The sequence below is a fragment of the Canis aureus genome, chromosome 23 (genome assembly GCF_053574225.1).
Source record: "Canis aureus isolate CA01 chromosome 23, VMU_Caureus_v.1.0, whole genome shotgun sequence".
Classification (NCBI taxonomy): domain Eukaryota; kingdom Metazoa; phylum Chordata; class Mammalia; order Carnivora; family Canidae; genus Canis; species Canis aureus.
In genome coordinates this window covers 43,242,336-43,268,810 of record NC_135633.1, presented here as the reverse complement: position 1 = coordinate 43,268,810, position 26,475 = coordinate 43,242,336, and the positions used below count along the sequence as shown (strand labels likewise).

General features: G+C 38.6%; 1 protein-coding gene across 1 annotated transcript in view; it reads right to left on the bottom strand.

Annotated features, from left to right (window-relative positions):
• LOC144295196 (uncharacterized) overlaps positions 1-26,475 on the bottom strand; it is a 40,663-nt gene that overhangs the window by 9,160 nt on the left and 5,028 nt on the right. The window contains exon 3 of the mRNA XM_077867631.1: positions 15,922-16,556. Coding sequence (XP_077723757.1) covers positions 15,922-16,556 — 635 coding nt within the window. The remainder of the gene's footprint in view (positions 1-15,921; positions 16,557-26,475) is intronic.

The window sequence follows — 26,475 nt, the reverse complement described above, 5'->3', positions numbered from 1 at the left end:
AGGGGACCAAAAAAGGAGAGGAGTAAGTTATAAAAGAAACAGAACAAAACTTCCCAGAGTTGGGGTGCCTGGGTGGCTCAGTTAGGTGACTCTTGATTTCAGCTCAGGTCATGATCTCATAGTCATGAGATCAAGACACATATGGGGTTCAATGCTGCATGTGGAGCCTGCTTACGATTCTCTCTCTCCCTCTGCCCCTCTCCCTGCCACTTTTTGTGCTCTCTGCTTTCTCAAATAAATAAAGTCTTTAAAAAAAAAAAAATAGACGGCAGCCTGGGTGGCTGAGCGGTTTAGCGTTGCCTTCAGCCCAGGGCGTGATCCTGGAGACCTGGGATGAGTCCCACGTCGGGCTCCCTGCATGGAGCCTGCTTCTCCCTCTGGCTGTCTCTGCCCCTCTGCCTGTCTCTATGAATAAATAAACAAAATAAAAAAAAAAAAACTATAAATGACCATTTTTGTAACTGTAACACCTAACACTATGTGCTGAATGACACACGGTAGATGCTTGGTAAATGGAGGTAAGGTAATTAGTTAAGGGAGTCAATGAATTGTGAATGATTAAGAAATTATTAATTTTTTAAAAAATAATCTTATTTATTTGAGAGAGAGAGAAATAGTGAAAGAGGGCACGAATGGGGAGAGGTGGGAGAGGGAAAAGTAGGCTCCCTGCTCAGCAGGGGCCCAATCTCAGGACCCTGGGAATCATGACCTGAGCTGAAGGGAGACGCTTAACCAACCAAGCCACCCAGGTGCCCAATTAATAAATTATTTGAGAGCATGCACATGATTGCTTAAGGAGATATGGAAAAGAAAGTCATGGCTTGACATGCAAAATATATCAATATACATATGACAAATCTGTCATAAGATGCAAATATGTCTCAGAGTGTCAAAACTATAGGACAAAGTCATTATTAGGTTTGTGTTCCATGAGGCTTAGTAAATACAGAAGTATGATGAACTACTTGTCTCTGGTCTTTGTACTCACATCATTTCAAATAGTAATTGAGAGAGGTTTAAGGTAAAGCAACCATGCTGAGAAGTCCAGATTTAGTATCCAAGACACAAAAATAAAACAAAACAGAACCAAACAGAACTGAATTCTAGGAATAGGCAATCAATTAGATTTTTTGCTGCCTTCTCATGATCATGGCTACCTGAGGGTTTCCTGGACATAAGACAAGACAAGCAGTATTGTTCTTTGCATTTCTACTTTCCTAGCTATAGGTTTTGCAGTTTGGAGAAAAGAGTACTGAGTTTCATAACTTTAACTAGGTCTTTGTGAAGCTGGAAACACATCTATCTGTTTACTGTCATATTCCCATGTCTATACAGTACATGGCTCAGAGTAGGTGCTTTACTGATACTTTTCTGGGGGGAGGGAGGAAGCAATTCCTAAAGTTCTGACTAAGTCACTTCAAAAGTGATCTCAGTGTTCTCTGAGCAAAGTGATATTGGAAAAAGGCCATTCAACTATAGATAGTGGTACTTGGTTCATATCCCTCCTCCCACTTGGGCCCAGATTTGATTTTTTTGCCCCAGAAGAATCTCAGTAGTACAAAATAATAGGGCACTAAACCCTGGCATATTTTGAATTCTATGCATCTGTTAAGAGTTAAATGACTTTTGGGGCTTGGGTGGCTCAGTTGGTTAAGCACTTGCCTTTGGCTCAGGTCATGATCTCAGGGTCCTGGAATCAAGCCCTGCATTGTGCTCCTTGCTCAGCAGGGAGTCTGCTTCTCTCTCTCCCTCTGCCCCCCGCCCCCCCGTTCATGTTGGTTCTCTCTCTCTCTCAAATAAATAAATAAAATTCTAAAAAAAAAAAAAAAAAGAAGGTTAAATGTCTTTGGGTCAACCATGCCAAAGTGTTTACTCCTATTGAATTTATAATTATTTCTTGTCTTTTTCTACCTGGGTGTATTTTAAACCATATCTTCCTCATTTTGTGCTTAAGAATTTTGTGAATCAAAATATTTTATAGTATTCCTATTCTATTTTGGGAGGAGGATCTTTTCCACTAAAAAATTTAGGCATGATTTGCACATAATAAAGTTTGCTCTTTTTATGGTACAGTTCTGCAAGTTTTGACAAATTTATGTGACCACTACTACAATCATGATAAAGAAAAGTTTTATTGCTCCAAAATATTCCCCAGAACAGTTTTGTAAACAACCAGTCTCCCACTCCTGGCAACCACTGCTCTGGTTTTCTGTCTCTATGGTTTTGCAAGGATGTCATTTCAATGAAATCATTCAGGTTTTTGACTATGGCTTCTTCCTTTCAGCAGAATGCATTGGGGATTCAGTTATAGTATGTTGCATGTATCAGGTGTTTGTTCCTTGTCATTGCTACTATTCCATCATACAGATATATTACCATCAGGTTTATCTATTCCTCAGTTGAGAGACACTTGTGCTGTTTCTAGAGTTTGGCAATTACAGATAAAACTGCTAAAAATGTTTTTGACTATCTTTTTTTTTTTAACCTAAGCTTTTAACTACTTGGAGAAATATCTGGTATTTCTAAATTACTTGGTAAGTGTATATTGATTTTATAAGGAATTACCGAAGTGTTTCCAAAAACTAGCTGTACTATTTTGCCTTACTTCCTGCAATGTATGAGAGTTCCAGGTGCTTTTTTTTAAGATTGTATTTATTTGTTCATGAGAGACATATAGAGGCAGAGACATAGACAGAGGGAGAAGCAGGTGCCCTGCAGGGAGCCTGATTCAGGTCTCATCCCAGGACCCCTGGATCATGCCTGAGCCAAAGACAGAGGCTCAAACGCTGAGGTACCCAGACGTCCCCAGTTGCTCTCCATTCTGTCAGCACTTGGCATTGTCAGATTTCTTTTTAATTAGATTTGATTTTTAATAGATATATAGTTGTATCTTACTGTGGTTTTACTTTGCTTTTCTCTAGTGACTACTGATATTATGCATCTTTACATATATTTATTTGAAGTCTTTATATCTTCTTTGATGAAATGTCTATTCAAATATCTCCCCCATTTATTATTGAATTTTGAGAGTTCTTTATATAATTTGGATATGTTCTTTGTTTGAAATGTGATTTGCAAACATTTTCTCCTTTTTCTGTGGTTTGTCTTTTCATTCTCCCGATATTGTCTTTTGAAGAATAAATGTTCTTAATTTTGATGAAGTCCAGTTTATCAAATGTTTTCTGTTATGGGTTGTGCTTAGAGTGTTATATGTAAGAAATTAATGTTTAACTTAAGAATGCAAAGATTTTCCTTTGTATTTTTAGAAATTTTATGATTTTAGGTTTGACATTTAGGCTATGATCTGTTTTGAATTAATTTCTGTAGAGTGAGAAGTATGGATTGAGGTTCATTTAAAAAATAACCCATTTTTTATCCAACTTTTCCCCATTGTTATACAGTTGTCTCAGCACCATTTGTTGAAACAACTTTCCTTTCTCCACTGAATTGCCTTTGCATCTTCATAAAAAACTAATACTATGTGTGTGCTTCTATTTCTGGACTCTTCAGACTGTCTTAACTTCTATAGTATGATATTGTAAATTATAAGAGTATATATTTGGTTATCTAGATGACTAAAATATATTTCTCGTATGTATTTGATTTTCCTCCAGAGTTCTTGGCTCACAGCTCCCCAGATCCTTGGTGTTGAGAAAGATAAAGGTGTCTTTTGCTATGTTAATGAGGTGGCTTTTGGAATGCCCCTAGATCACCTGAGGATGGGGGCTAGTCACCAGAGGAACCAACTATAAGATTTCAAGAGTTAGAATTTCCAGTCCCACTCCACAGACCTTAAGGGCAGAGGGCCTGGTGGTTCAATCAATTGCCAATGGCCAAGTATTTAATCTATTGTGCCTGTGCAATGAAAGTTTCATAAAAGCCCCAAAGGCCTGGGTTTGGAGATCCCCTTGGTTGGTGAACTAGGGAGGTACTGGAGAGAATCACACCGGGAGAGGGCAAGGGAGCCCCTTGCCCCACATCTTGCCCTAAGCATCTCTTCCACCTAACTGTTCTTGAGTTACAGCCCTCTGTAATCAACTAGTGAAAGTAAAACATAAGTGTTCCTCTGATACTTCTAGTAAGTAAATTTTTTTTTTGAGTTGTGTGAACCCCTCTATTAAGTGAAGCAAACTTGAGGAGGGAGTCTTGGGAATCTCTTATTTATAGGCAGTTGGCCAGAAGTATAGGGAACAACCCAGACTTGGGACTGGTATATGAAGTGCATTTGTCAGGCAGTCTTGAAGGAAAGACCCCTCCACTTGTGAGGTCTGATGCTATCTCTGGGTAGACAGTGTCAGAACTGAGTTCAATGTAGGATGCTCAGCTTGTGTCAGCACACTGCTTGTTACATGTGTGGGGCTCCTGACATCCACACTGGAATTGGTACTGGAACCTAAAGACAGAGTTTGATATGATGTTTGGAAATCAGGTAATGTAAAACTTCCAACAGAGTTGGAAAAATTGTCAAAATTGCTTTAACTATTCTAGTTGATTTGCCTATCTATATAAATTTTAGAATGAGTTTGCCAATTTCTGAAAAAAAAAAAAAACTTTCTGAGATTTCACCTAGGATTATGTTTGAATCTATAGATCAGTTTGGAGAGAAGTGACATAACAATTTCAAACCTTCCATTCTGCAAACTTGTTTATTTCTCCATTTACTTAGATCTTCTTTGATTTCTTTCTTTCTTTTTTTTTTAAACGATTTTATTTATTTATTTATGAGAGACACAGAGAGAAAGAGAGGCAGAGACACAGGCAGAGGGAGAAGCAGGCTCCTCACAGGGAGCCTGATGTTGGACTCGATCCCAGGTCTCCAGGATCATGCCTTGGGCCGAAGGCAGGCGCCAAACCGCTGAGCCACCAGGGATCCCCTTTGATCTCTTTCGTCAATGTTTTGTAATCTTCAGCATAGAGATCTTCCACTTACTTTATAAGACTTGTATGTCAATATTTCATTTTTTGGAAGCTGTTGAAAATGATGCTTCAGGGGCACCTGGGGCTCAGGGGTTGAGCATCTTCCTTCAGTTTAGGTCATGATCTCGGGGTCCTGGGAATGAGTCCTGCATTGGGCTCCCCACAGGAGCTGCCTCCTTCTGCCTATGTCTCTGCCTCTCTGTCTCTCATGAATAAATCAATAAAATCTTTAAAAAAAATGGTGCTTTAAAAAATTTAAATTTGATTATTCACTGCTAGAATATAGAAATGATTAAATTTTTTATTGACATTGTTTTCTTCAACCTTGCTCCTCACTAATTAATAGCTTTTTAAAAAAATTCTTTGAGATTTTCTACATAGACAATCATGTCATTTGCAAGAAGAGACAATTTTATGTCTTCCTTTCCAACACATATGCCTTTTATTTCTTTTTCTTGAATCTCTATTATATTTTCCTCTTTTATTTAGCCTATGGTTCTAGCTTGTCAAGAACTTTAGAATCAAGAAATTGTCACTTTGTTTTTTCACTGTTGATCAAAAAGTTCACCAATTCCTCATCTTAGTTTTTAATTTAAAAGTATGGAACCAGATAGGTTTTGTAAAACACACAGAACAAAACTACTTATTAGGAGAAATTCTGAACATATATAGATGTTGAAAAACAGGTCGATGAACACACTGTATCTATCACAGAGCTTCAAAAGTTTTCAACTCATGGCCAATCTTACCTCATTTGTATCTTCACTAACTCCCTTTTTGTGACCTACCCCTGGGTTATTTCCAGTTATATCCAAATAACATACTATTTTTAGACAGAGATTTGAGAACTCCTCCACTATACTGTAAGTTGTTGAAAGTTGGGAACGGTGTCTTATTCATAATTTTGTGAACACAGCATAGCTCAGCATCTTGCAGATACAATATATGTTCAAAAATTTTTGTTGAACTAAATTTTTATGGGATCTCTCACTTCAGTATAGTTCTAGAAACCCTTTCTTTCTTTGTGTTTTGAAAATCAGTCTACCTTACTTTGAGGGCCCTTTCTATATTTAGTTGTTCATACAATCTTGTATTTGAAACTATTTTATTTAACACACATGACAAAATATAGGAATGCATATGTAAATATTAGAGCATAGTAATGCAGTGTATACTCAACACCAACTTAAGAACCAGAATTTTACTATATCACTGAAGTTGCTGTTTTTCCTTCAAATTCTGTGTTCTTGATCTCTTTTCTGTATGTAATCTCTATTGTGAATTTTATTATTTACATTTTAAATATGTATACATGTAAATATATCCTTTTTCTTTTTAAAGATTTTATTTATTTATCCATGAAAGGCACAAAGAGAGAGGCAGAGAACTAGGCAGAGGGAGAAGCAGGCTCCCTGTGCGGAGCCCAGTGCAAGACTTGATCCCAGGACCCCGGGATCACAATCTGAGCCAACTGAGCCATCCAAGTGCCCCTAAAAACATCCTTAGAAAGGGTTTTGTTTAGTTTTGCTCATTTTTGAGGCTTACAAAAATGCTATCATGTTGTAGTTATATTTTTTACATTATCATTCATTAATTAATTAGAGCATTCAATTTATATTTTATGTAATTTTTAGGATGATTTGATTTGAATATACCATCTTTCTATTTGTCCAATCTGTTCTTTGTTCCTTTTTTCCTGCTTTTCCTGACTTCTTTTGGATTAATTGAACATTTTTTGGATTCTTTTTCACTTCCACTTGGTTTTTCAGTTAACTCACCTTTATAAAGTTTTTGGGGATTACTCTAGGTTTACAATATATACAATATATCTTTAACTCATAATAGTGTACCTGCACATAATATTATATTAATTCATATGGAGTATATGAACCTTAAAGCAATTTCTTTCCTCTCACTCTGTGCTATTGTTGGTTCTCATATGCTACATCTTGGTTCTCATATGCTACAAACCATTCAATATATATTGTACATACATCTTGGTTCTCATATGCTACAAACCATTCAATATATATTGTTACTTCTTATGCCTTAGACAGTACATATATTCATTATTTTATATATATTTATATTTATTCTCATTTTTATCATTTCTCATGCTTTAGATTTCTCCATACCATCTTCGTTTAAAATTACTGCCATCCAAATCTGTTGGCAATATTTTTTTTTTGTTTTTCTGAAAAAGTATTTGTTTTGCCTATCCTTTTTGAAGGATAACTTTGCTGAGTTGAATTGAATTCTGAACTGACAGATTCTTGCTTTTGGCACTTTTATTGCAATGTACTATCTCCTTCTAGGTCACAGTATTTCTGATGAGAAGTCTGCCCTTCTCATTCTAGAACTCCAATTACATATATGTTAGACCATTTGATTTTGTACCATAGCTCTTTGATGCTCTGTTCTGATTCTCTCTCTTTCATCTTTGTCTTTAAGTTTGGTTAATTTTAATTGACCTATCCCGAAGTTCATATGCAGTCTACTGGTATGTTCGTTCAAAGAATTATCTCTGATATCAAGTTTTTATTTATCCAGCTCTTTTTCTCTTGGTATTATTAGTTCCCTTTGCTTGACTTTTGACCCTTGTTGTTTCTTAAAATATTTTGGCTGGACTTACTTCTGCAGTTTGTATTGCTTTGACTAATACAATATAATATCCCACATTTTATTCAGCAGCTCAAATCCCCATCTCTAGCTTTGCCTAAAATGAGCCAGCATCTAACTCAGCATTCACTCCCCAGCCTACTGTGTTTGTTTTTATTTAAACACTTGCATTTGAAATAACTCCATCAATAATTATCCTTTATGTAGACTTAACTTCACTCTAGAAAGTGGTTAAGTAGTTAACCAGTCACAACAGCAAGCCTCATTTCTCTCCTTTCTATCTTCTATTTCCTCATTTCTCTTCCTTACTATCTTCAAGGATAGTAAGAAAGATAAGTAGATCACAACACAGTGATCTACTCTTTGCCCTCAAACTAAATGTGCTTCAGAGAACTTCATAAGGTACAGATTAAGATTTTTCTTTCTGCTTTGGTCTCCTGACAATGACTTTATGAGCCAGAATTAGAGTATGCACAGGAAGGCATTAATACTTGGGCCATAATATGCATAAGAACAAATTTAGTGAGAGATTCAGTGTTTACACTCTTAATATCAATTGTCTGGGAATATATTTTATGATAACAGAAATACAGGTTAAGAATAAGAAGTTATGAGAAGAATTAAATAAAGAAACCCTTATTTTCTCTATGCTCTGAGTTTCATTTTCCCTAGGGAAATATTGATTCAAAGCAGCCATGAAGTGCATAGAATTCTTTTCCCTTGATAGCTATACAATTAGGAGAAAACATGGTCTGTGCTCTCTAGGAGATTAGAATTTAACAAAGATTAGTAGCCCAACCAATACCAATGAATGCATCAATAAACACATGGTAGAAAACACATATAAATAAGTAAAATACCCAGATGAATATAACTTAGTATCAAGAAATGGCTGGATCAGAATAGGCTAGGAAAAGACAGTTCAAGAATGATAGCCTCATCAAAAGGAGAATGGTCATGAATAAACATTTCCTTATTCAGAAGTATGTTTTTACAAGTCTGTATCTTTCCTGATGCACACTTGTCAAAGTATTGTATTAGATGCTACTGATGCCCTACTAAGACACCTTCCACTAAGTCAATGCATCAGGCTTCTAGCTGTTGAGTGTTGTTTGCAAAAGGCTCACAACTTCCCCTCTTTTGGAGAACTGTCTGAACTTCATGATCTCAAAGAGTGATTCCACAAAAAAGTAGCATTAACCTCACTGGGACACTTGCTACAAATGCAAATTCTCAGACTCTAGTCCAGAACTACTGAATTAGACTGAATTAGATACCCTATGTGTGGGGCCCAGAAATAAGTGTTCCATAGAACTCTATGTGATTCTGATTCTGAGTGAAGTTTGGGAACTACTACTGTCCAAGTTGATGGGGACCATCTTGTCTTGGGGGGTTAGGCAGGACCTCGACAGCTCCACGGCTGATGAATGACTGATATAGAGACAAAAGGCCAAACTCCTTGCCTCTGGGGTGGGAAGAAGGGGTAGGCAATTCTGTGGTTATGATTTGTATTCTAGAGAATGAATCATCAAACCATGGCTTTCGGGGCCAAATCTGGCCCACTGAATGCTTCTGTAAATAGAGTTTTATTGATACAAAGCCAGACTCATTTATTTTATTGTCTGTGGCTGCTCTTGTGCTATAATGGCAAAGCTGAGTAGTTATGAGAGGCTATCTTGCCCTTTACAGAAAATCCTGCCAAGTTTTGTTCTATAGTCTCACCTAACAGTAATATACCAGGCCAACACTAGGCTTCACTTGATACATGTCCTTGGTTCTCTCTCTCCCATTCTGCTTCCTTCTGTGCCTTCTAGATTGCATCCAAATCTCTGTCTCAGGCTCTGCTTTTTGATAAGGGGAACTGTCAAGTATATTCACATGCTTCCTTATTTTTTTTTTTACTATTTTTCTCCATTTGTATTGGTTTTAAGGGAGTAGTGATATTTTCCAGACTGATGTGTCAACATTGTTCAACAGGCAGTCCCTCCTAAATGGTCTTTTGGATCAGACATAGAACTCAGAAAAGGATGGCATGTCTTGTCTCTGCAAACCCAACTTTTTTCCTACCACTTCTCTAACAGTGTCAGCAGCTGCCTAGAATTGTCTTTGTTACCCTGATTTAAGGGTGATATGTTATTATTTATTTATATTTATCATTTATAGAGCACCAAAAGCTTCTGTGACACATCTCACCCCATAATATCTGATTTTGCAGATGCCGAGGACCTCTAAAAATACAAGTGAAGTAAGACAAAAATATGTACTCTGACCACCAGTAATGATAAAGTGTGGGCAAGAGTTAGGTGAGGACATTCTTGTAATTCATTAAGCTAAAAATAAGATAGAGAAAATATTTTGTCTGTAGTTTGCTAAACGTCCTACTGAAGGAATTAAGCTTTATGTAAATATTATCCAGTCCTGCAATCTTCTTTCTGAGTTGTTTACCTTCTTAATAATGGAATAGCACCAGAATCTTTCTAATATAGTGATGTCTTCATTGTGCTATACTTGCAGCTGATGCTTAGAAAATATTCATGTTTTATAATGCAGTATGTTTTAAAATATTTTCTTACAGATAAGCCAAAGGAAGTAGGACTAACAGACAAAATGAAAAATATAATTAGTATCCAGAGCTGAAATAGCAGCAGAAGTCATTTTCTGGAAGGATAAAGTGCTGAAATGAGAAGAAAGAGGTATTAATGAAATAAGATCAGGCATGATGAGGTTGTACTTTATTGCCTGAGGATTTGGGGTAAAGAATGAATGGGCTGTTCTTGTCTGTGTGTAGAGATAGTTGATCATTTCATAAAGTCTGAAAGGTGTATCTTAGGACATAGGAAAAAATAGTTTCTCTACATCTTTTCTTTGAAACAGCTATTTTCAGGTCAGAGGACCACTGTAGGATTTTCAAATGGATGTTTTCATGTGGTTCATAGGAAGGTGCTATATGTATGGGATAAGAATGATTTCTTTATCAGAATAGGAATTTTATGAGATGAAGTTTAATTTAGAATGTCATTTATTAATGAATTTCAGTAAACTACTTAACATCCAAGGCACTTTTACCAAAGTTCTTTTCAGCTTTCCATTGATTAAAAATCATTGTTGAATACTATATTTGACTCTTGAACAATGTATTGGTTAGAAGTGCCAACCCCCCTTGCAGTTGAAAATCCATGTATAACTTTTGACTCCCAAAACTTAGCTACTAATAGCTACCATTGACTAAAAGCCTTACCAATAATATAAACAGTCAATTAACATATATTTTGTATATGTCTTATATACAGTATTCTTATAATAAAGTGAACTAGAGAAAAGAAAATATCATAAAGAAAATCATAAGAAAAAAACGCATTTACAGTACCTCATTTACCGGGGGGAAAAAATCCATGCATAAGTGGACTTGCACAATTCAAAGCCATGTTTCAAAGGCCAGTTGTAATAAACAGTGAAGCACTCAAGACTTAGAGTTGCATACTTATATACAACCCTTAGATTTTAATATAGAAATTTAAATCTTACAATGATGAGTATAATGGAGTAATAGATAATAAAACATTTCACATTTGTGTACGGTTTTAAAATTCTTTCAAAGTACTTTCATGCTTTAATTTTATTTTACCCTCACAATGGTATTGCAAAGAAGAATAGGTACTTAATTATTAACTTAATAGTCATGCTTAAAAAAAGCTTCATTTAAAAATTAATGTTTAATAAATATACAGCAGAGTCCTAAATAGGAGCATGTACTCTGGACAAACGCAGAAAAGATCTGGGTTCAAATATCAGCTCCACTCTTACTAGCTCTGTAACACTGATTATGTTATTTGACATATCTGAATTTCATCTTTAATATAGATTACGATGGTATTGAATATCACCTAAGGTTATATATGTAACTACCCGGCAGAGAGTAAATGTTCAGTGTATTGTGGTTCTTTTTCTACTTACCCTCAGCTTTATGCCTCCAAAATTTGAAAAAAAAAAATAGAAAGCAACTTCCAGGTTAAACATCATGTACAATGGATAGTTGATGACTAGAACAGAAGAAATGCTATCTGAACCCAGCCCTTCCTCCAAAATAGCGTCATAAACCCAGGGTGAGTTCATTTCTAAGGTATGTCTAAATTTAGCTCTAAAAGGAAACCTCATGAGTTACTTCATGTTCACTACAGACAAATGAAAGCATATACATTTACAGACAGAAAGAAACCTTTTCTTAGAATTAAGTTAAATGGGGTGGCTTTCTGTCGTGCCTTTTAAAAGTGATATTTGCAAGCACAGTGGACACTGGCTACAGCTGTACAAAAACAGCAGAAATACTGATGAGAAAGTTTTCATATTGACCCTTTGTAAAGGCTCAGGGTAAAACCTTGTATCAACAATCAGTAAAGGCATTTCTACAGAGAACTGAGATCATTTGGTCTGAGTACATTTCTTCTTGGTGGTTTAGCTGAAAATGCAGCAAGCTTGGAACCTATAGGAGAAGGAGTATGTAGCATGCCCATTAGACTGTCTTTTTCAAATATCAGATGTCTGAGGCCAGCTGTTGGCAGGTGCTGGCTCACAGACAATTCATGATCGAACTACTTAACAACCAGTCACAGTACAGCTATTCCACGATATTGGCTAATATGAAACTCATGCTTTAGACACTAGACATGAGGGAGGCAGAGCTGTCATTACGTTATAAAACATTAGAACTTTACTTATATTTTTGCTAAGTCAGAGGGACAACCCATAGAGGCTTCGGAAGTAGGAGTATTTTTAGGTGGGGATGGTATTTTCCTTACAAAAGAGCTCTGACATTTCTCAAGTGTTTGCAGGAAATCCTGTGGTTGCATTCTTCAAGTCCTGTGCCTTATAATGCATAAGGGCAAGTATCATCTTGTCTGAGGTGAGGTGACTTTCCTGCCTGCAGTTAGCAACATAGGCATTCCTAGAACTTCCATTCTTTGATTCCCTGGATCAGAGTTGTTTACAGTAGTATACACTACATAACCTATGAAACAACCTAATCATGATTCTACTTCAGCATGTTGCTTCTGCCATTTCTTCTGGTTTAATCCATTACAGATTAAATTGTCAATAATCTTGTTTCATGTTACAAAATCCTATTTTGGATGTGTGTTTCCAAAGACTCAGCTGGTTTCTCTGATATCAATAGATGCTTTCAAGGACTTTGGCCCAGTCATGTGGAGTGGACTGGATTGTGGAGAAAAAATTATTTAACATTATTTATGTTGTTCTTACAAATATTTCCATGTATTTTTATGGTTCTTCTTTAAGAGACCATAATTCTAAGATTTGGAGAACAGAATGTGCCTTAGAGTTTCACATGTTTGACTCATCAATGGAGTGATGTCTGTGCAGGTGGTGTTTGCTTGGGAGATTAAACTGATGTTGGTACAATATTTGCTCACTGATTCTTAAGATTACTAACAATGTTGCAGCTTCTCTGTGCTATGCCTTTGACACCCACAGCAAAGGGGGATTATGGCAATAACACATGAGCTTAATTTTCAATCCACTGTTGCACCTGGACTCTTAGTTATGCAGTATTTCTTTATCATTATTTGTCTTTTGTAAGAGAAAATTTCCCAGACATGGAAATATATCATATTCTCCTGGGTCTCATCATAGTATCACAATTTGGCAGTGATAGCCTCCATCTTTATTGTATTTTATATTACAAAAAAAGAAACCCTAACTTCTGAAATGTTCAAAGTGAAAAATGGAGCTCGCCCTCATCTCAATACTATTCCCTTGGGGGTAACCCAAGGAAACACTTTGTGTGCTTAGTCCCAACAATTTAAACGTCCATCACAAACAGAATATGTTCATAAATATATTGGCTCAAAAGGTTACACAAAGATTTTGTGCTGGGAACAATGGCAGCTATTGAGAAAAGTATTTTTAAATGTGCAGGTCTGATTTTTAAGCTGTGACTAAAAGTCAATAAAATAAAATAAAAATGACATTAAAACCCTCCTTTAGAAGAACATGAAGTATGTCTATTCCAACAACTCTCTATTTCAGAACCAACCAGTAAGGAGATTGAGAAGTAATCTTATTCTCTGTTGTTCCAGGATCACTCAATCAGGCACAAGTAGATACAGACTTCCAGGTGTGAAACAGAGACTTTTATGCCTCAAAAGCTTAGAGGAGAGGTCTGTGGTCCCAATGAAGAATACCTTCAGCAATAAGTTTGCATGAATGAAACATCTGCATATTTTTATTTACTCTGTAAACACTGCCGTTGGGACTGATGTTCACTTAACAACACCATCACACAAGTGAGCCAATGCCATCTAGCCCTGTTCTGTGCTTCTACAACACATCTCCATTTTTCTCAGGGGAGGACCACCAGAACCCCTGCAGTACAGAGTTAATGCAGAGGGGTGTGCACGAAAGTCTGAGTTAACCAATGCAAATGCAAGCCTTCTTCTAAATCCTTCAAGATTGAGTGCAGAAGCTGACTTGACCCAAGGAGCTTTCCATGATCCCTCAAACCTGGGTTAACTGCTTCTGCTCCATTTCCTTGGTATTCAGTGCACATGGAACATTCTATCATAAGTGAAGGTTCCTTGAATTTCTAAATGGTAAGCCCTTTGATGGTAGGGGTTGGCCTTATTCATAATTGTCTCTCTATCTACTAGTATATTTCCTCACACACAGTAGTTTCCCCATTAGTGTTTATTGAATGAATGAATGAATGAATGAATGAATACATCAAGGCATGGATAAATGTTTACTAAGTTCTCCATCCCCTTAAAGGCTTCTAAGCTCCAGCTTCAAAGTCTTATTAACTGCCACACTAGTTGGTTAACATACTTAAGAAAGCTAGCCTGCTCTTTTCTGAGGCATGGCTCAGTTGTCACCACTTGCATGATTCTTAGAGAGGGGAGCTATTTTTTTTTTTTTTTTGAGCTATGCACTGCGTTGAACCAGGGCCTGATAACTCTGACATTCTTCTTAACAAGTACAGTTAGGAGTTTGGGGTGTGCGTGTGTGTGTCTCCTGTTTGAGTAGCCTAAAATTCTATCCCAAGAACTAAACGCCCTCCTAACAGGCAATCCCATCAAGGCAGTGCCTGCACCTTGCTTGTTCTGCTTTGTGGTTGAAGGGCTACAAACACACCTGCTAATTGCCTCCAGGGCACTGGCAGGCACCCCTGCATCAGGCGCAGGGCAGAGACAGCCCTGGAATGCTTGAGTTCCACTTCTGCTGGAGTTGGGCAGGTGTCCTGCCCTTGAGACCCCCGGTCTGAGAGTAATGCTCTTGAGGGAATTACAACATTTTCCACAACTGAGCTGTAGTCTGGTTTCTTGTCTTATTTCTTCACACATCTCCACAGCCCTTGAAGGCAGGATTATATCCGGTTCACTGTTGTGTTACAGCTCCTCGTACACTAACAGAGTACAAGAAATAAGGCAGAAATAATTATTTCTGCTCTGTGGGGAAGGTTTCTCAGGTATTCAAGTTGGATGTTATATCAGGAAGAACAGGAAGCCCAGAATGTGTTTTGGGTCCTTTCCCTCCACAACTGAGTGGAGAGAGAAAATTAAAGCAAGTAGTTTCACCACGTATGTATTAGAGAGGTGAGCCCTATGTTCCTGCATTACACAGACCCATCCAGTAGAACCTGAAGCACAGCCAGGCACAGAATTAATGGAACAGGTAATAGAGACCATCCTGAAGTCGTCAATTTCTGGAATTAGTTTTAAGAACCATGCAAAGAGGGGCAGGGGAAGCTATCACATGAGAATTAGTGAAGTAAATGAACAGTGTGGAAAAGAAGAAAGCAAGAACAGGTTGGACGACGTTAGCTTAGTCACTCCTGCCTATGAACTGAGAGAATTTCTGAAGAGAAACTAGAAGTGAACAAGAAAGTTCATTCATTCATTCATTCATTCATTCAACCACTCTCTGCCAGGACACGAATCAGGCTGAGGAGATATAAACAACAAACACACACAGCCCCTGCCTTCACGGAGCCAACTGTCTGGTCTCAGGCCACCAGGGCCTGGTTTCTAGGTATGTCCTGCACCCCGCCGGCGGGCACCCGGCGTCCTCGCCCTGGCTCGCGCAGCCTCCTGCCCCGAGCGCCCGCGAACCTCCCCAGGAGAGGCCGCCCGCGTGACCGGGGCCGTGGCCGCGGCGCTTCCCCTCCGCGCGGCCACCCTCGGCCTCCGTGGTAACCCGCCCGCCTCCCCGGGGCGTCGCGCGGCGTCCAGCCTCCCCGCACGGAGGTCAGAGGTCGGAGGTCAGAGGTCGGCGGCCGGCTGGGGCCTGCCCAGTCCCACACGTGGCCTGGGCCACAGAAGAGCCCGCCAGCCCACATCCGTACGTGGCAGGTTACTAAGTAAGGGACGGACTTACCAGGCTGCGGGAGGGAAGCGGCAAGACGAGGGCCCGCTGCACCGGCCCGGAGTCAGGGTTTTCTAGGAGGCCGCATCCGGGTTGAGGCACGCGGCCGCCCGCGGTCTCGGCCGCACAGGACCAGCGCGGGGCTGTGCCCCGGAAAGCGGCTCCGGCTGGGGGACCTGCGAGCGGAACAGCCCTGCGAAGCCGGGGCAGGCGGCCAAGGGCGGCAGCGCGCGGAACCTCGACGCCGGCTCCTGTTTCCGGGCCGGCCGCCGCCGGGCCTCGCCGGAACCCCCGCTCCCAGCGCCCCAACCGGACACGGCAAAGGAGCGCGAGTAACGCTGCGCCTCGCTTCAAGGTAGTCACGTGGACGGAAGCCGAGGCACGGAAGGCTTTGCAGAGGAGGTCCGAGTTCAGACGGGAGTTCTCGAGGGCTACGACGGCCGGAGAGTTCCGGGGAGAGGCCTGGAAGCGTAGACACAGCGCAGCCCCCCTCACACGGCAGGTAACAGCCGTCGTGCTGTGCGGAACGGCGCCCGAGGGCTTCGGTGCCGGGGAACGCAGAGGGCGAGACCGCCGCGGGGATGAGGCGCGAGCGAGCCGGGCCGCCACCGCGTGCGCCGCCGTCCCCGGACCGAAGCCAGGCGGCGCTGGGAGCCTCCAGGACCCGCGGGCGGAAGCGGGTGGAGGGCAGCCGCCAGAGAAGAGCGCTCAGCAGTCGGTGAGCGATCCAGAGGGGGGACGGGGGGGGGGGGGTTACACCGGGAGGAGGTCCTAGGCACGGAATACGGGGCGTCTTCTGGGAAACATTCGGGAGGTCCAGTTGGAATTGGTGATTCATTCCAACGTGGCGAGCGGTGGGAAATGGAGAAACGGGGATGCCTTTAGCCGGTTCACCGGGCAGCTAGCTATCGGCCTGAAAGAAGATGGAAAGTACGGGTTTGTGGTTGTTGAGTTGCTGAGTTTGACGTTCCCGGCGGATACGTGCGTGTAATACTAGTAGGAAGATAAAATGCAGATGTGAATTTGTATTTATCATCAGTGTATACTTTGAAATCATGAGAAGAACCTCATTTTAGATTGTTTAATATGCACATTTAAGTGTTTAAATGTATAGATATCCATATTAAATAAATATGCTATAAAATGACTTTATGTAATGTGTAGGTATTTATGTATTAATATAGCTATAAATTTATATTGAAGCTACTTTGCTGATCGAGCATAGTTTAGAAGGTAATTGCACTGTATTTTATTTATTTTTTTTTAATTTTTATTTATTTATGATAGTCACACAGAGAGAGAGAGAGAGAGAGAGGCAGAGACACAGGCAGAGGGAGAAGCAGGCTCCATGCACCGGGAGCCCGACGTGGGATTCGATCCCGGGTCTCCAGGATCGCGCCCTGGGCCAAAGGCAGGCGCCAAACCGCTGCGCCACCCAGGGATCCCTGCACTGTATTTTAAAAAAACAGTGATGCGACATGACCATTAGCACTCATGCCTTACTCCCAGTATGGTCAAGAGTGAATGATTGGGTTTAGTGACTTTGGACCTAATGCTTATTAACTCTTTCTCTAGTATACAAAATCTCAACTTTTCAGGACCAGAAAGTTGTCTGTGAAACTCAAAGCTATCCAACCTTTTAGTTTCTGCGTACAGTGAAGAAATGCATTGTGTTTGAAAATTAGAATTGTAACCATCCCTGAGTGATCGAATGAATCCCTTTTAATTTACCAGATTATTTTGTAGGAACAGTCTCAAAAAAAAAAAAAAAAAAAAAAAGAATCAATAATCTCAACGGGCATTTTAGTTCTTTGACATAAAAGAGAATTTAACATCCTATTTTAACACTATTAGCCAAGCAGTATGCAAATCAGCAATGTTCTGGTCTGTGCTAACACTTTGTTAACACTTCATTAAGAGAAGTCAGCTCCTGGTACTTGAGGTTGTGCCAGAGATGGAATATTTCTTTTGCCTTAAAACCACAGATATTTCACCAAAACCCCAGAGCTTCTTGGAATATCTATCTATTTATCTAATCTATCATTGTAATTCAAAAAAACTTAGGGCTTCTCCTAACATCCCTAAACCAATGGAGGATTAAATGTCCTCAGAGTTTCCTTTTAAAGATTAACTTCAGATCCAAAGTAAACTGGTTCCACTTGAGGATGATTATCTTGATAGGTGACCCTTGAGGTGGTGTGGCTATGAAATAGTCTAGGATGGGGTACGGTTTGTTCCATTCAACCATGTTTTTATTTACTCAGTATTTATTAATCTGACTGTGTTCTTATCACCTTGTAAGGCTTTGTGGCAAGAAGATAGGTTTCAGCCTCTATCCTTGAGGAATTCATTGATTAGTTGGGGAAACGATGTAAATATTTATCTTACAATATAATGTGTTAAATTTCAAAATGGAATTGTGAACAGCATGATATGGGACCTCTGCCCATAGACCTCTGTTGACACAGAGGAGCCAGTATTTGGTTTGAACTCTTACAGGTGATTAAGAATTTTCCATAGGAAGAAATGCATGTGTGTGTATTTTGGATTAATAGTGGTGGTGTTGGAACAGGGTTTGATAAAACCCAAATGTGTCCCGAATTACAAGAGGGCGTGGTATATTGAAAAGATAAGTGCTGTTGGAGTATAGCATATTTGGCCAGAGAAATAGGCCGTCCTTGGTAATTTTAACAGGAGAGTTGGACCTCAACAAATTTTAACTCCTGGAGTCCCATTGGAAGGCCTTGGGGAATTTCCAATACATGAAGCTATATAATTTACTGAGCAATATCTTAAGCTGTAATGGATCTCTGAGTCTGAAATATCTGGGATCTGGGATCTGAGACTGACTGTTGGAACTCCATAATGAAACCCAAAGGAGGTCCCCAGTTTTTACTTTAGTAACTTGAATTTCCAGGATTAAATGTGTAGATGGATGATCAATTGCTCATGACTTTTAGGCTCATGTTTGTCTCAATCCAGACTTTGTTTTTCCTCTGGTATGGGACTGTGATGCCACCGAGAAAGAACAGGCAGAATGAAAAGATGCTCAACATCACTCACCATCAAGGAAATGCAAATCAAAACTACAGCAAATCAATTCACACCTGTCAGAATGACTAAAATCAAAAACATGAGAAACAAGTGTTAGAGAGAATGTGGAGAAAAAGGAACCCTCATGCACTGTTGATAGAATTGGTTCAGCCACTATGAAAAACCGTATGGAGCTTCCTCAAAAAGTTAAAAATGAACTACCCTGTGATGCAGTAATCACACTACTGAGTGTTTACTCAAAAAATACAAAAACACTACTTCAAAAGGATACATGCACCCCTATGCCTATTGCAGCATCATTTACAATAGCCAACATATGGAAGCAGTCCAATTGTCCATCAACAGATGAATGGATAAAGAAGATGTGATATAATATACAATGGAATATTATGTAGCCATTAAAAAACAATCTTGCCATTTACATGGATATAAATGGAGCTAGAGAATAATGCTAAGTAAAGTAAGTCAGCCAGAGAAAGACAAATACCATATGATTTCCCTCACATGTGGAATTTAAGAAACAAAACAAACAAGGGGGGAAAAGGGGGAGAGAGAGATTGAGGGAGACAAGAACCAAAAACTAGATTCTTGACTATAAAGAGCAAACTGATGGTTATCTCATGGAAGTGAGTGGGGGGATGAACATAGTAGATGAAGGAGAATAAGAGTGCACCTTAGTGCTGAGTAATATATGGAATTGTTGAATCACTATATTGTACGTGTGGAATTAATATAACACTATGTTAACTATATTGGGATTAAAATAAACAATAAAAGTAAAAAAAAATAAACACAAGAGAAAAAAAAAGATAAGCTTTGTTTTGGCTATGTCTTGCAGTGATGAGCACTTTTCTCTAGCAAAAGGTAATGTATTAAGCATTTGCACAGTGTATGGCTTACAGACAGTGCTAAATAATTGATAGATAATTAAAATAAAGATGAATAGGATCACAGAAAGTCTACTGTCCCAAATTGAGTTATTTACAATCCTTTCTGTTGTCTCTAGCTGACCTGTTTCATTGTGAACAATGAGGAAAGTTGTATCAGCTCCATGGGTCCCCGTGTTTCTAATCCTGTTACTAGCATTGAAGATCAGGGCTACCGTATGGCCACACTGCTCACTGCCCAACTCCAGGGAACTCTCCAATGGTCACCAACAGGAATGGTTCTTCCTGGAGACTCATCATATGGTAACCCTATAAACTGTTCAGCGTGAGGTAGATACTGCTTAAAGCCAATGTAGTTTTGATAACTCCTTCTGGACTGGGGTTCAGCTGTGCTGTCTGGCTTTTCCTGTCTTAGGGAAAAAACAAAGATGTAGTGTTAGGTCTTCTTTGGTTCCATGCAAATTTTAAGATTGATTGTTCTAGTTCTGTGAAAAATGTTGCTATTTTGAAAAATATTTTTGCATTAAATCTGTATGTTGCTTTGGGTAGTATGGACATTTTAACAATATTTGTTCTTCCAGTCCATGACCATGAATATCTTTCCACTTGTTTGTGTTGTCTCCAGTATCATTCTTTTTTCAATATCTTTCATTAGTGTTTTAGTTTTCAGAGTACATGTCTTTCACTTCTTTGATCAACAAACAATACTAAGTTTGTTCTTAAGTATTTTATTATCTTTGGTGCAATTATAGATGGAATTGTTCACTTAATTTCTCTTCTTGTTGCTTCACTATTATTATAAAAATGTGTGGCATTTTTATATATCAATTCTATATCCTGAAACCTTATTGAATGCATTTATCGGTTCTAGTAGTTTTTTGTTGAGCTCTTTTGAGTTTTTTCTCTATAGTATCATGTCATCTACAAATAGTGAAATTTTTGCTTTTTTTTTTTAAAGATTTATGTATTTATTTGAGATAGAGACAGAGCAGAGGGAAAGGCAGAGGGAGAAGATGAGAGAGAGAAGCACACTCCCCACTGAGCATGGTGCTGAACATGGGGCTTGATTTCACAGCCCTGAGATCATGACCTGAGCTGAAATAAAAAGTTGGACTCTTAGCCAACTGAGCCATCTAGATGCCCTGAAAGTTTTACTTCTTTCTTACTAATTTGGATACCTTTTATTCCTTCCTTTTGTCTGATTGTTGTGGTTAGGACCTTTATTTCTATATTAAATAACAGTGTTGAGAATGGACATCCCTGTGTTGTTCCTGACCTTAACGTCTCTCAGTTTTTCAGTACTGAGTATGATGTTAGTTGTTGGATTTTCATTTATGGCCTTTAAAATGTTGAGGCCTACTTTGTTTAGGGCTTTTATCATGAATGGATGTTGTAGGCCAGATACATCTTCTGTATCTACTGATGTGGCTTTTATCCCTTCCTTTAAAAAAAAAAAGTTATTTATTTATTTATTGCATGTGAGCAGTGGGGAGGGACAGAGAAAGAGAAAGAGAGAATCTCAAGCAGACTTCCTACTGAGTATGGAGCCCAAAGTAGGAGTCAATCCCATGACCCTGAGATCATGACCTGAGCTGAAATTAAGAGTCAGATGCTTAACTGACTGAGCCACCTAGGCACCCCTTTTGTTAATGATATATCACATTAATTGACTTCCAGATATTGAACCATACTCGTATCCCAGGATAAATCCCACTTGATCACGGTAAATGATTTTTTAAATGTAGAGTTGGATTTAGTTTACTAATATTGTGTTGAGGATTTTTACATCTATGTTCATCAGAGATACTGGCCTATAGTTCTCTTTTTTTGTAATGTCTTTATCTGGTTTAGATATCAGGGTAATGCTGGCTTCATAGAATGAATTTGGAAGATTTCCTTCATTTTCTATTTTTTGGAATAGTTTGAGAAGAATAGGTATTAACTGTTCTTTAAATGTTTGGTAACATTCACCTGGGAAGCCATCTGGTCCTGGACTTTTGTTGAAGAGTTTTTTGATTACTGATTCAATTTCATTGCTGATAATCTGTTTGATTTTTTTTTCTTCCTGATTCATTTTGAGAGGTTATATGTCTCTAGGAATCTATCCATTTCCTCTAGGTTGTCCAATTTGTTGGCATATCATTTTTCATAATATTCTTTTATAATCCTTAGTATTTCTGTGGTACTGGTTGTTCTCCTTTTTCATTCCTGATTTTGTTCGTATAAGTCTACCTCCCCCCACCCCCTTTCTCTTTCTTTCATTTTTTTTTCCTGAGGAGTCTAGCTAAAGGTTTATTGATTTTGTTGCTCTTTTCAAAGAACCAGCACCTGATTTTATTGATCTGTTCTATTGTTTTTTTAGTTTCTCTTTTATTTCTCCTCTAATATTTATTTTTTCCTTCCTCCCACTGCTTTTGTTGTTCTTTTTCTATCTCCTTTTTTTTTAAGATTTTATTTATTTATTCATGAGAGACACAGAGAGGCAGAGATATAGGCAGAGGGAGAAGCAGGCTCTCCACAGGGAGCTTGATGTGGGACTTGATCCCAGGACCCGGGATCACGCCCTAAGCTGAAGGCAGAGGTCAATTGCTGAGCCACCCAGGCATCCCATCTTTATCTATTTCCTTTAGATGTAAGATTAGGTTGTTTATTTGAGATTTTTCTTGCTTCTTGAGATAGGCCTATATTGTTATAAACTTTGCTCTTAGAACAGCTTTTGCTGTAACCCAAAGATTTTGGACCATTGTGTTTTCATTTTCACTGGTCTCCATGCATTTTTTTGATTTTGTCTTTTATTTCATGATTGGCCTATTCAGTGTTTAGTAACATGTAATTTAATCTCCATGTATTTGTGTGCCTTCCAGTTTGTTTTCTTGTGGTTGACTTCTAGTTTCATAGTTTTGTGGTCTGAAAAGATGCACAGTATGGCTTCAGTCTTTTTTAATTTGTTGAGACTTGTTTTGTGGCCTAATATGTAGTCTGTTTTGGTGAATATTCCTTGTGCACTTGAAAAGGATGCATATTCTGCTTGTTTAAGATGGAATGTTTAAATACATCTGTTAAATCCATCTAGTCCAATGTGTCATTCAAAGCCACTGTTTCCTTATTGATTGTCTGCATGATTTATTCATTGATGTAAATGGGGTGTTAAAATCCCTACTATTATTGTATGACTATCAATTAATTCCTTTATATTTGTTATTAGCTGCTTTATTTTTTTGGGTGCTCCCAAATTGTTGTCTTCTTGTTGAATTGTACCATTTATGATTACATAATGTCCTTCTTTGTCCCTTGTTGTAGTCTTTGTAATAAGGCCTATTTTGTCTGATATAAGAATTGCTACTCTGGCTTTCTTTTCACTTCCATTTGCATGATAAATGTCTTTCTCTTCACTTTCAGTCTGCATGTGTGTTTAGGTCTGAAATAAGTCTCTTGTAGGCAGCATATAGATAGGTCTTTTTTTTTTTTTTAATCCATTCTGTCACCCTATGTCTTTTTATTGTAGCATTTAGTATATATAAGTCCTTATTGCCATTTCGTTACTTGTTTTATGGTTGTTTTGTATTTCTTCTCTGTTCTCTTCTTCCCTTCTTCTTTTTCTCATGATTAATTTACTTTCTTTAGTGAAATACTTGGATTCCTTACTCTACTTCTTGCATATCTTAATGATTTTTGATTTGTTGTTACCAGTCAGTTTATTTGTAGCATCTGCATATAGCAGTCTACATAAAGTTCATGGTTACTTAGTTTTGAACTTATTCTTTATTCCTGTCCCCTCCACCATTCAGATATTTGCTATCATCTTTTACATCCTTTGACTTTGTGCTTTTCTTGAATAATTTTTACAGATATACTTACTTTTTTCTTTTGTGCTTCCTATTTTTTTTCACTTGATTGTGGTTTTGTTTTCCACTCACAGAGTCCCCCTTAATATTTGTTGTAGGGCTGATTTAGTGGTCATGAAGTCTTTAACTCTTTTTTTCCTATAAAGCTCTTTAAATCTCCTTCTATTCCAAATGATAGCCTTGCTTGATAGAGTGTTCTTGTCTGCAGATTTTTCTTTTCAGGACTTTAAGGATGCCATGCTACTCCCTTCTAGCTTGCAAGGTTTCTGCTGAAAAATCATCCAATAGGCTTATGGAGTTTCCTTTGTATGTGACTGCCTTCTTTTCTCTTGCTGCCTTTCAAATTCTTGCTTTATCATATTTTTTTGTCATTTATTTATTTATTTATTTATTTATTTATTTATTTATTTATTTAAATTGAATATACCATAAGGGAGTGTCAGGAGGGACAGCAAACAAGAGACTGCCTTGAAGTAGTGCCATTTTAATTACTCTGTGCTTGGTATGAACCTCCCTGCATTGAATTTGTTGGGGGTTGTCTGTGACTCTTAAATCTGGGTCTCTGTTTCCTGTCCTAGATTTGGGAAGTTTTCAGCTATTATTTCTTCAAATATATTTTCCATTTCTTTTTCTCTTCTCCTCCTGGGACCCATATAATGAAAATGTTACTATGCTTGATGGTGTTGTGGGTTCTCCAAGAAACACTTAGAGCACTATTTTTTCTCTTACCTCTTCAACTTGATTGGTTTCCATTAACTTTCTCCTCCAGGTTCCTGATATGTTCCTCTGTTTCCTGTAGTCTACATTTATTCCATGTATTGTATTTTTTATTTCATTTTATTGAAATAGAGATATATATAGAGAGAGATAGATAGATATCTATAGATATAGATATCTTTATTTCATTATATTGAGATAAAGATATAGATATCTATACTGAGAAAAAGATATATATAGTTAGATATCTATATCTTTATCTCTATCTATCTATCTATCTATCTATCTATCTATCTATCTTTATAAGGATCTCACTGATGTTCTTCACCCTTTTCTGAAGTCCAGGAAATTAAATTCATGGTTGGGCATATTACTTACGTCTGTTTTGCTTAGATCTCCTCCTGTGATTTTGTCCATTTCTTTCATTTGTGAAATGTTTCTCTTCTCATTTTGTCTATGTCTATTTCTTTGTTAAGAAAGTCAGCTACCAAAAAAAAAAAAAAAAGAAAGAAAGAAAGAAAAGAAAGTCAGCTACATCTTCTGTATTTGAGAGTAGTGGCTTTATGAAGAAGAGGCCCTGCAGTGCCTTGCAGTACAGTGTTCCCTATTCACTAAAACCTGGCACTTCATTAGAGTCTCCTAGGTGTGTTGCTTGTGTCCTGCTGTTGTATTTGAGTCATTTTTTCTTTCAGTCCAGATGTCTTCACTGACTCTCTGCCTGTTGTGGGCTGGGCTTGCTCTGTGGTGTTAGTGAAGCCCAGGTAGGCCAGCTCTGAGGGGTTCTGACCCACAGGAGGGCTTGGAGGCAGGGCAGTGATGTTAGCAAAATTTGCACTGAGCCACTACTCCTAGGTTGGGTTTCTGAGAGATGCTATGGCTTGGGTCACAGAATTTGGCAGCTCCAGTCATGTGTACAGTGGTTGGGCAGGATGTTTGGGAACATGGCAGTAGCAAAATCTGTGCTCATCCCAGGGCCAAGGCCATCAGGCTTGAGGTGGGAGGGTTCTCGGGAGAATGCATGGGTGGGGTGCACTGCCAGCAGGTCAGGTAGCAAGTGTAGTGCTGCCTCCTGCAGGTGGCTCAGTACAGAGTGCTGGGGGAGGAGAATGGTGCTCTCTAATTAGTTCCTTTGTTCTGGGAGAAGTCCTCCAACATGCTCCAAAATCATCATAAACAGATCTCCCTCCCATTTGTTCCAGGTATGCAAACTGTCCCTTTTATATTGTCTCTCCATGGGCTGCTATCTCTTTAAGGGTGGGGACCCAGCTATCATTTACCATCTTGGCTCACCACATGCTAAGTCAGCTGACTTTTAAAACTCCAGGCTCCTTGTTCCCCTTGTTAGACAAACTCATGGAATTCAGCCTCTCTGTTTTCAAAGCCAGGTGCTATGGGGATTCATCTTCACTGGGCAATCTCCTTGGTACAAGGGACCATTTTCTTCCTTTCTCTGTGCTTGCAGGTCTCTCCTTCTGTGGGCAGCTCCTGACCTCTGTTTCTATCTTTCCTAATCTCTCAGATGTGGCTTCTTCTCTAGACGTAATTGTGGAGTTTGTTCTGCCAGTCTTTGGATTGCTCTCCAATTTATTTACACGGATATGAGTGATAATCTAGTTGTAAATACGGGTTTCTGGTGAGCTTAATGTCCTCCTATTCCACCACCTTCCCAAGATCCTCTCCGAAGTTTTGTGTTTCAATGAACTATGAACTAAAAGTGGGGAAAATAACCTCGTAGTTCTGCTCTCAATGTTGGGGGCTTCATTAGAAATATACAATCGATAAATTTGCTAGTTTGAAAATTGTATCCCATATAATACTAACCTACCATCTGTGGCTAGTGGATGTATTTTGGTGATACATTGGCAAGACAGTTGGTTTCACAGCAAGAATGTTCCCTTGTTCTTAGTAAAATAAAGTTTCTGTCACACATGACTTCAGATATCCTAATTTCTAGAATAAAACCCAGCATTTCCAAAGAAGTTTTTGGCAATTGCTTGAAGAAGGTTAAATTAAGCATAAATACAAGGTTAATATTTGTTTCCTTTGATAAAACTGCAAAGAAA